The sequence below is a fragment of the Dermacentor variabilis genome, chromosome 1 (assembly GCF_050947875.1).
Source record: "Dermacentor variabilis isolate Ectoservices chromosome 1, ASM5094787v1, whole genome shotgun sequence".
NCBI classification, from domain to species: Eukaryota; Metazoa; Arthropoda; class Arachnida; order Ixodida; family Ixodidae; genus Dermacentor; species Dermacentor variabilis.
This window is the reverse complement of record NC_134568.1, coordinates 69518446-69529736: the sequence shown is the minus strand read 5'-3', so window position 1 is coordinate 69529736 and position 11291 is coordinate 69518446. Positions and strand designations below refer to the sequence as shown.

At 45.7% G+C, this 11291-nt stretch overlaps 1 protein-coding gene across 6 annotated transcripts in view; it reads right to left on the bottom strand.

Annotated features, from left to right (window-relative positions):
- Window positions 1-11291, bottom strand: part of LOC142579011 (uncharacterized) — a 465789-nt gene that overhangs the window by 61347 nt on the left and 393151 nt on the right. For all 6 annotated transcript variants that reach the window (XM_075688787.1, XM_075688827.1, XM_075688796.1 and 3 more), the window contains 4 exons: window positions 5435-5506; window positions 1318-1407; window positions 363-407; window positions 252-275 (listed from right to left, as the gene is read on the bottom strand). In XM_075688787.1, coding sequence (XP_075544902.1) covers window positions 252-275; window positions 363-407; window positions 1318-1407; window positions 5435-5506 — 231 coding nt within the window. The remainder of the gene's footprint in view (window positions 1-251; window positions 276-362; window positions 408-1317; window positions 1408-5434; window positions 5507-11291) is intronic.

Below are 11291 nucleotides of genomic sequence, written 5' to 3'. Positions count from 1 at the left end.
ATAACTTTCTGAAGCATGAAATAAGTACAAGCAGTCCGTTAGCCTTGAAGAAATTCTAGAGAATGCGGAGGAATTTTCTGTTCAGTGACAAAAGACGCATACTCTGTACCAGGCTGTTTAAATCATAGCACCCGTTGGCGTAATGGCTCGCGTATGATGCAGCCGGCATGCCCGGTAAAGGAGTGCATGCTGGCGCAGCAGGGATGGGCGCAGCAGAAATGCACAGTTAGTGAAGACGACGGACCACTTGCCTGTCTCATGTACCGCACCGACGCCTGTAACGAAAAAGACGGGCAAAAGGTCACGCGCAATGCAACACAAACGCGCAGGGGAGGCAAGCGTTCAAACGCAAGTGCTCTTACGCCATCGCCTTTGTCTCCTTTCTCTCCCTGGGGTCCGGGCTTTCCCTGCACGCAAGCAGTGTAGAAAAAAACACTTCAGAACCATGACCTTGCTAAGCGCGCATCATTCAAGCAACCTGCAACTTTGCTCATAAGGTGACAGAATGTGCGGCGCACTCAGTGCACAGGAACGTTTCACTCCGTATACACGTTCCCGCCATGATGGATGCGAACGCTTGATACGATTGATTTGTGGGTCTTAACGTCACAAGGCAATACGACGAGGGACGCCGTATTAGGGAGCTCTGGTTTAATTTTGGCCGGCTAGGGTCCTTCAACGTGCACTTGATCTAAGTACACGAGCGTTCTTGCATTTCTCCTCCACCGAGATGTGACCGCCGCGGCCGGCTGACACTTGACATGGACAAATCACGTATTAACCACAGTGTACCGCGTCGACTGACGGAGAGCTTCTGCGACGAGTGTCAAACTTCTGTTTGACGCTCGTATAGAGAAGCTAGCTAACCACGGGCTCACAAATTATTTCTAACAGCGTTCGCTCCTCGGCATCTTTTGGTGATACGCACAGTTGTGCCTCCCCCGACATGTCCCAGTTCCTTTGTACAATAAAGTTTATTCTCTCATTCCCTCACAGTGCTGTAAACAAAAGCGTCATCCACTGTAAGATTCATCGATGTCACCTTCACTCAGGGTTTTCCGCATGTTGCTTGCTGCAAAGGTCAGGTCACGTGAGTAGATTGGTTGGTATGCTTAACTCCGGACACGTGATAATCTGCCTTGCTTTGAATTTTTTTCCTCATTTCCTCGATTAAAAAAAGAAAGACGTCAAGAAATAAATTGAGTGACGAGTTCGCCTTCTTACACCATACAGTAACGTTCTTCGTCAAAGCTGGCAGCGCTACAAGTACGCGGTCTGACACGGTTCCACCAGAGGCATGTACTGTGTTGCACTCACGGGGGGTCCGGGCAACCCCGGCATCCCCATCAGGCCAGGTGGACTGGCTTCTCCAACGCTGCCTTTTTCGCCCTTGGCTCCGGGTTGCCCCTGCGGAAAGTGCCAGTGCACAGGTACGCTGTTGGCAATCACAAGCTCTTTCAGCCCAAAATACATGCGCACGTCATACCCCACGTTGACAATAAAGTTTTATTCTTCGACAACCAGCATGGGTTCCGTCCCGGTCTTTCATGTGGACAAACTCAATTGTTCGAATTTACAACCGGTCTAGGCTTCAACCTGGATTCTTCAGTTTAGACAAATGTTATCTACTCAGACTTCGCGAAAGCTTTTGATTGTTCCCCACATCAGCAACTAATGGAAAAGCTCTCTTGTCTAAACCTTGACCCTCAAAATCTAGTCTCGGTTAGCTGCGCAGTCCTGATCGGTCGATCACAATTCACTGTTGTTGGCACTTGTCGTTCTAACATCGCGAAAGTCAGCTCCGGCGTTCCGTAGGGCTCAGTTAAGCGACCTCTGCTCCTTTAAAATTTTTATTAATGACCTTCCTATTAGTATCTCCTCCCCCATCCAAATATTCGCAGACGATGGCGTCGTTTGCCGCCGCATAACTTATGTTTAGGACCAGACAGGGGCGCTACTAAAAGACGTAACACTAATTGAAAGATGGTGAACCAATTCTTTAATTAGACTCCACGTTAACAAATGTAAGCTGATGGAAGTATACAGCACTACTCGACTCACATCGTTAACTAGGCATCACTGTTTCAAATAATCTTTCAGGTCTTTACACATGGACAAATTAGCAGTTGATACATGAAAATCTCTCGTATTTATAACACAAAACCTTGCAGTGTGCCCTCTCTATATACGAAAACAAGCCTATGAAACCTTTAGACAGACGAAGCTTGTATACGCCTCTGCGCTTTGGAGTCCTAATCAAATATGCGTAATTAACAAATTGGAAACTATTCAATATCGTGCAGCATGTTGTATAACATCTAGGCACAGTCCTCAGAAGAACGTTGCTCAAATTAAAGTGTCTAGTGGACTCGAGACATTTCATCATCGCTGCAGGATCACTAGACTTTGCCTCTTTCATGAATAGTACTACGACTTCAGTCATCTACATGGGAAACTTCTCATCCCACCTACCCACACATCACGCCACCTTTTTAATTCGTGTAGTGTCTAGCGTTTACACCCCCGGTTCCACTAACACTTTCAACCAATCATTTTTACCATTAACAATTGAAGAATTGACGCAACTAAATTTAATCACACCCTAACCTTATGTAGAAGCTGTTCGCTATACTAAAAAATTCATCCTTGGCTGGCTGGATATCCGACTTTTTTTCCCAGCGTTCGCAATATGTATGTTTCAACTCTACCAACTCACCCTTGATGCCTGTTTCATCAGGGGTTCCCCAAGGTTCAGTACTGGGTCCTCTTTTATTCCTGCTTTACATTAATGATATCCCCCTACACACCTCAGTTAAAATACGCCTTTTTGCAGATGATCGCGTTTTTTATCATAGAATTAAATCTCCAACTGATCATGTTGTCCTTAACAATTCTTTCGCTGACTTCTATAGCTGGTCCAAAGCATGGAAAATGAATATCAACTTTTCCAAAACTGTCTCCATGTCCTTTGCACGACACTCATGCCCTTCCGTCCTTGCCTATGCCTTTAATAATATTACTTTAAACAGAGTGTTCGAATGCAAACATTTAGGTATCCTACTAACGCACGATTTTTCATGGTCGAAACACATTGATGTCACCTGTAACAAGACCCTTAAAAGACTAAGTTAATTGCATTCAGACTAGGATACATAGCGCAAAAATTTTCACACAGGGACAAGCAGAACACAGGACGAGCGCTAACTTTCAACAATGGATTTATTGCAGCTGGTGAGTACATATATACTCACTGGGACGCCACTGCAATAGAACACACTGAAGGGAAGGAGGAAAAAGACAGTCATGTGACCATTATGCCCAAAAATTCAAGCTCTTTCCTTGATAAAAATATAGACGGCGTGCTAACGCACTCGTCACCTGCTCTGGCTATCTCGGCTGCTTCCACAGTTTCCCTCGTAATCTTATTCCTGTGGCGATCGACAACAACAGTTTGTTTTTAATAGCGGGAAGCATGGTGCCTTCGCGTCACATTTTCTACAATGGGCAGCCGGATGCCCATCTATTGCGATGTTCTCCACTTTGTTGCTATGCTCCGCCAGACGCACGTTTAAACATCTGCCCGTCTGGCCCACGTAGTACTTCCCACATGAGAGTGGGATCTTATACACAACATTGCGAGTGCATGTAACAAAAGGATCTTTGTGCGCGGTAGCGCAACTAGGCTTTCGTTTCCTCATGGGACAGCTCATCACACTCAACCTCAAGAGTTTGTTAGGTGCTGTAAACACAAAGTTTACACCAGAACGTTGCCCAACCTTTTTTAGGTTGTGGGAAACCTTGTGAAAGTAGGGAATTACCGCCACTTTTCGTTTGTCCCTTTCTTCTTTCCTTTCTCTTTCATCATCCGCTCTCTGCTCATCGCTCATGCGTGAAGTTAGTTTCCTTTGACGATGCAGGCCTTCAGAAACCGAGATAATGATATGTCTCGGATAGTTCGCTGCTTCCAGACGAGCCACCTGCTTACTAAGGCCTTCATCTAGCAAGTGAGCACATGGCTTAGAGAGAGCGCATGACAGGAAAGAACGTACGATACTTCTCTTTATGAGTTTAGAGTGTGCAGAACTGTACCTCAAGCAGGTAGCTCGTCTGGAAGCAGCGAACTATCCGAGACATATCATCGCAATAGATCATTAGATCAATAGATCATTAGATCAGATATCATCGCAATAGATGGGCATCCGGCTGCCCATTGTAGAAAATGTGACGCGAAGGCACCATTCTTCCCGCTATTAAAACAAACTGTTGTTGTCGATCGCCACAGGAATAAGATTACGAGGGAAATTGTGGAAGCAGCCGAGATGGCCAGAGCAGGTGACGAGTGCGTTAGCATGCCGTCTCTATTTTTATCAAGGAAAGAGCTTGAATTTTTGGGCATAATGGTCACATGACTGTCTTTTTCCTCCTTCCCTTCAGTGTGTTCTATTGCAGTGGCGTCCCAGTGAGTATATATGTACTCACCAGCTGCAATAAATCCATTGTTGAAAGTTAGCGCTCGTCCTGTGTTCTGCTTGTCCCTGTGTGAAAATTTTTGCGCTATGTATCCTAGTCTGAATGTATCCCACCAACACGCCCAAACTTCTTCCCTGCTATAGGTTAATTGCATCGTACGCTGCGTCTTGCTCCTCGAGAAACTAAACTTCCAACGTATAAAACCCTCATTCCCCCCGCGCTCGAATATGGCTGCGTTGTATGGAATCCATACAGACACTGTGACGTCAAAAAACTAGAATCAGTGCAAAAAGATAAAAAAGAAGTGCGTTCTGTTTGTAGGAGATATGACAAGGACTGTTCGCCATCTAATTCTCTTCCACTACTTGGTCTCACTCCTCTTGCAGAGCGTCACAAACTTGAATACCTAAAATTGCTTCACAAGGTAATCAATTTTCCTCGTCTCTCCTCTCTACATAACTCTTTGACTTTTTCCAAACCCTCATCTACAAGGAGTCACCACGCCGTAAATATCTCAACCTTTTTTGCCCGCGCTGATTCCTTTAAATATAGCTTTTTTTCCATGAACAATTGAAATCTGGAATTCATTACTGAGCCACATCCGTTCACTACCATTGAAAGAATTCAAGCAAGCTTGTTTATAATGTCTGTATGTTTGTTGTTCATCCCACTCCTGCAATAGCTTCATTGAGGCTGTAGTATGTACAAATAAAATACTCAAAGTTATGCCGCTTACGCTTTTCTGCGTCTTATGAAATGTCTGGTCGCTTCTCATATTAATGTATCCATGTTTTGATGTATCTTTTCTTTGTATCCCCGGCGTCGGCTTTCATCCCTGCCCATGTGAAACAAGCCAGCAGTTTCCCTCCAACCTTTACAAACGATAACTCAGACAGCCCCATGAAGTCGGCCCTGACCCTTGAAGTTCAACATCAACGACACGACACGAGCGAACGAAACTCACCGTAGGTCCGGGCCTTCCCGGGGCGCCATCTTCTCCTGGCCTGCCCGGGTGGCCGACGCTGCCCTTGTCGCCCTGCGCAAGCCGCACAGGTCGCCTGGTCGAGCGCTGCCTTCGCAAACATACATATGCGCGCGCACACACACACCCTCGGCACCCGATGAGCGGAACGAAACGGGTGCCGTAAAAACTTGTGTCCACATTACGAGAGCAGGGAAGAGCAAGGATAAATAAGGAAGAACTCGCCGCCTGACGCCGGTACATTCGCAGCGTCTGAGCGAAAGACAAGTCGTGTCTAACGGCGGGTTAAGAATATTTCCGGTCGACGCTCCTTAGGCAGTGCCTCCAGACTCGCTACATGAGGCAGCCAAAGAAGAGCGGCGTATAGGCTGACTGAGAAAACAGAGCAAGAAAGAAATATTCTGAAAAATAATAAAAATGTAGCAATTCGTCAATTAATGGAGTACAGCTAATGGAAGAGGGGCGGTAATAGATACACGTACACAGAGCATAACGTAAGAGATGAGCGCTCGTCTCGAATTGAATTGCCGTCGTCGGTGTGCGCCAATTTGCCCCCCCCCCCCCCCACTTCCGACAGCTACGGTTCGCCAAGTAGCCCACCAAGGAATACGGCTACAATAACGGGGCTTAAAGTCCCACAGCAACACGGCGGCAATGAGAGGGGCCGTAACAGAGAGTTTAGGAATAATTTTAACTCCCATGGGATTCTCTAACGTCGGGCCAAAACTGAGCACAGGAGCCTTTTTTTGCATTCCGTCCCTACAGGAATGCGACTGCGGTGGATGGTCGGGAAACGAACCCGCGACTTTGTGCTCAGCGGCGGAACGCCACATAGCCTCTGAGTCACAGCGGCGGGTAAAAATTGCAATCGAAGGCAAGAGTAAGAATTGTAGGATGCTTGGATTTTATTGGGCGATGCTGAGCTTTCGCTAACGTTCCTTGATATACCATATACTTATCGCACCAGCAGTTGCACTGGGTTTTCTTCCATTTTATTTCTTCCTTTTTTTTTTCTCCGAAGCTCGTACAAATCACGTAGCCAAGGCACCCATGCACACAACGCATCATAGACGATTTATGACATAAAAGGCCGAGCGAAAGCTCGCATTCTTTGCGTATAAAGCAGATCATGTCCATACGCGGTATACAGATAAACGATCCAAGGATTACTGCTATGCGGCGTAGTTCACTAATTCTTATCCTTATTTCACTCACTACTCTCGGCGGCGGCCCAGTGGCTGTGGCGTTCTGCTGCGGAGCACGAAGTCGCGCGTACGACTCCCGAATGCGGCCGCCGCATTTCAATAGGGCAAAATGAAAAAAAAAAAACAGGAGAAAAGAAAAAAAGAGCCGCTCGTGTACTCGGAGGCGCACGTTAAAGAACCCCTCATGTTGTCAAATGAATAAAGGAATCCGAAGCCTTCCACTGCGCCGTCTCTCATAACCCACTGCGTAGTTTCGAGGCGTTAAACCATTACAATTTAATTTTACTATTCTGTTTCAGCGGCAGTCGTATTCACAAATGTCAGCCACTCGTACAGAGATGTCCCTGCCTTATAATGGCCCCGTGTTCTGAACGCACCTTACGGTATGTGTCAGACTGAGTGTGCTGGCGAAGATGTACCGCCCTCACTCTCTGCAATTGACCTATATAATCACGGATTTCTACGTGAATCAATGACGTAAGCCGGCTTACGTACGCAAGAACTCAAACTCTGCTTGGGACGGGAACCAATGCGGCTTGCGCACTCAAGCCGTTTACGCTTCATAATCTAAAGCTCCCTATTCCATTCCAAGTGTCCCGAGACGCGCCGCTCGACCGTCTCAGAATTTACTTTAGAAATCATGGCATATTAGACGCACAGCGCAGAGCCTTTTTACAAATTATTCGTCAGGGGAAATTTTTATCGTCTTGTACGGCCCTTCCAACGTGTGCTGACTGAATAAAACATGGAGTCACAGGAAAAAATTACTTGAAATATTATGTGCGCCCGAATCTCTACAAACTCGGTCCATCGGATCGAAGAGGCGCCTTCAATAGCAGAGCTTATTCGAAAGCTGTGCACTGAACTTGTGATTTGTAGGTTTTTCTGGCGCAAGGGCCAAGTGCACCGAACTGCTTTTGATGCATCCTCAACTTGTAGTCTCATATTTGCAGTTTTTTGAAAGCAAATACAGTTTTTCTTTTTACTATAACTTTAACAGGAATCGATTATAGTGAAATTGCGTATTTTAGAGAATGACGCTGTTCTGACAACATGATGTAATATCATTTTGAAAAGAAAGAAACCGTTTAAGTGCATTTTGATACGAATCCAACCGTAATGTGAACATTCAGGCATGCTGAGCAAGCGCACTACGCAATCGATGGAACACTCTTTGCTTATTCTTGTGGTTCTCCGATTTTTGCTTTATGGGTGATATGAATTATTGAAGTCTGCCCGTGCTGCATATTCGGCGTCGCTTTCTACCTCCGCTTCGCCGCACATCACCAAAGCATGCCATGCTGCAGCACTCCGAGCGCGCAGCGTTGGCATGCGGCGAATTTCCACGGCATGTGAGAGAGAGAACATATGATAAATGAAAGGTAGGGAGGTTAACCAGGACTGGGCCCGATGGGCTGTGAGGCTCTAATACACGTATACAGGGTGTCACAAATATCATGTGCCAAGATGTAAAAAATATGCAAATGCCACGTAGCTATACAGAACCAAGGTAATGTTGTTTGCCGTCGCTTGGAGATACTCAGATTATTTTTGCCTTTCGCATAATTACATAATCAGTATTAATTAATTAATCAACGTCTTAAATATTACAATTCGATGAAAACTGTCAAACAGAAAATTGCAGAGCGACATGAAAAGCTCCCGATACAGCTTTCTGTTGTTGCTCAACACGTGCTACATAAAAGTGTTTTTCCGAGGGTGAAAGAAGCCCGCGAATACACGGAAAATTGCCGCGTGACTGGCCGCTCCAATTACGTGGCTTTCGTATATATTGAAATCTTGGTGCATGATAGTCAGGACACCCTGTATAATGTGAGATATGCTGCCTTGTCGCAGAAGCCGTTGGAAAAAAATACCTTTACCTTCAAAAGTGGCCCAGCCGGGGCAAAAGTTAGCGTCGACGGCCTTTCAAAGTTACCATATTTTGTCGCGTACCGTTAGGTCACGTTTCGCGACTGCGAGTTTACGTGCGCGTTCACACGGCTGGCATCACAACCATAACCACTCACATTAGTGCGCATGAGAACAACGAGTACAGTAAAGCCATATGCAGGAATTATACGCAGCAATACAGGACTTGCATCGGACTCTATGTGATGACCAAATTCAATGCCTGCTACGATTCGCTGCTATTCATTGTGGATGATATTGACACGTGTACTTATCTTTCCGTTATTATCTATCCGTGTACTATCCGTTAGGCAGGATACCAGCAAACTATCGCAGGAGACGAAAGATCTGATTAAGAAATGCCAATGTATGAAAGCATCTAACCCTACAGCTAGAATAGAACTGGCAGAACTTTCGAAGTTAATCAACAAGCGTAAGACAGCTGACATAAGGAAGTATAATATGGATAGAATTGAACATGCTCTCAGGAACGGAGGAAGCCTAAAAACAGTGAAGAAAAAACTAGGAATTGGCAAGAATCAGATGTATGGGTTAAGAGATAAAGCCGGCAATGTCATTACTAATATGGATGAGATAGTTCAAGTGGCTGAGGAGTTCTATAGAGATTTATACAGTACCAGTGGCACCCACGACGATAATGGAAGAGAAAATAGTCTAGAGGAATTCGAAATCCCACAGGTAACGCCGGAAGAAGTAAAGAAAGCCTTGGGAGCAATGCAAAGGGGGAAGGCAGCTGGGGAGGATCAGGTAACAGCAGATTTGTTGAAGAATGGTGGACAGATTGTTCTAGAGAAACTGGCCACTCCGCATACGCAATGCCTCATGACCTCGAGCGTACCGGAATCTTGGAAGAACGCTAACATAATCCTAATCCATAAGAAAGGGGACGCCAAGGACTTGAAAAATTATAGACCGATCAGCTTACTGTCCGTTGCCTACAAACTATTTACTAAGGTAATCGCAAATAGAATCAGGAACACCTTAGACTTCTGTCAAGCAAAGGACCAGGCAGGATTCCGTAAAGGCTACTCAACAATAGACCATATTCACACTATCAATCAGGTGATAGAGAAATGTGCGGAATATAACCAACCCTTATATATAGCTTTCATTGATTACGAGAAAGCGTTTGATTCTGTCGAAACCTCAGCAGTCATGGATGCATTACGGAATCAGGGTGTAGACGAGCCGTATGTAAAAATACTGAAAGATATCTATAGCGGCTCCACAGCCACCGTAGTCCTTCATAAAGCAAGCAACAAAATCCCAATAAAGAAAGGCGTCAGGCAGGGAGATACGATATCTCCAATGCTATTCACAGCATGTTTACAGGAGGTATTCAGAGACCTGGATTGGGAAGAATTGGGGATAAAAGTTAATGGAGAATACCTTAGTAACTTGCGATTCGCTGATGATATTGCCTTGCTTAGTAACTCAGGGGACCAATTGCAATGCATGCTCACTGACCTGGAGAGGCAAAGCAGAAGAGTGGGTCTAAAAATTAATCTGCAGAAAACTAAAGTAATGTTCAACAGTCTCGGAAGAGAACAGCAATTTACAATAGGTAGCGAGGCACTGGAAGTGGTAAGGGAATACATCTACTTAGGGCAGGTAGTGACGGCGGATCCGGATCATGAGACGGAAATAATCAGAAGAATAAGAATGGGCTGGGGTGCGTTTGGCAGGCATTCTCAGATCATGAACAGCAGGTTGTCATTATCCCTCAAGAGAAAAGTGTGTAATAGCTGTGTCTTACCAGTACTCACCTACGGGGCAGAAACATGGAGGCTTACGAAAAGGGTTCTACTCAAATTGAGGACGACGCAACGAGCTATGGAAAAAAAAAAGAATGATGGGTGTAACGTTAAGGGATAAGAAAAGAGCAGATTGGGTGAAGGAACAAACGCGAGTTAATGACATCTTAGTTGAAATCAAGAAAAAGAAATGGGGGGCATAGGCAGGACATGTAATGAGGAGGGAAGATAACCGATGGTCATTAAGGGTTACGGACTGGATCCCAAGGGAAGGGAAGCGTAGCAGGGGGCGGCAGAAAGTTAGGTGGGCGGATGAGATTAAGAAGTTTGCAGGCAAGGCATGGCCACAATTAGTAGATGACCGGAGTTGTTGGAGAAGTATGGGAGATGCCTTTGCCCTGCAGTGGGCGCAACCAGGCTGATGATGATGATGACTTATCTTTATCGGGCGACCACGTTTCGCCGCCTAACAAATGTAAACACACAGCGCGGGACGCGCCTGTATGTATCCGAAGTTTTTGGAAAGTTATCGATGCTTCTACCCGGCTGTCTGTTGTCGCCGAACCTTGTGTTATCTGATTTCATCGCGTGACGCGAATGGTGTAGAACTTTGTGGAAGGCACGCGGGTCCCAACGATTAGTCTGGAACATTCGACGACTGCTGTATAAAAGCCGACGCGCTTGACCCGCTGATGAGATTTTCGACGATCGCCGACCGTGTTCGCCGCTACCGTTGTGCTATAAGTGTAGCCTGTTTTTGTGGGCACAGGTGCGCCCAGTAAAAGTTAGTTTTGTCTTTCACAGTATTGCTACTGTGTTCTTGAACGTCACCACCACGTGACAATATACTACAACACTGTTCGGTGTATTAATGCAGCGTTGTTTACCTGCGCGAGAAAAAGAAGGAAGACAAAAAAAGTCGCAGTTTCGCAGGCGAAGCATCGATTG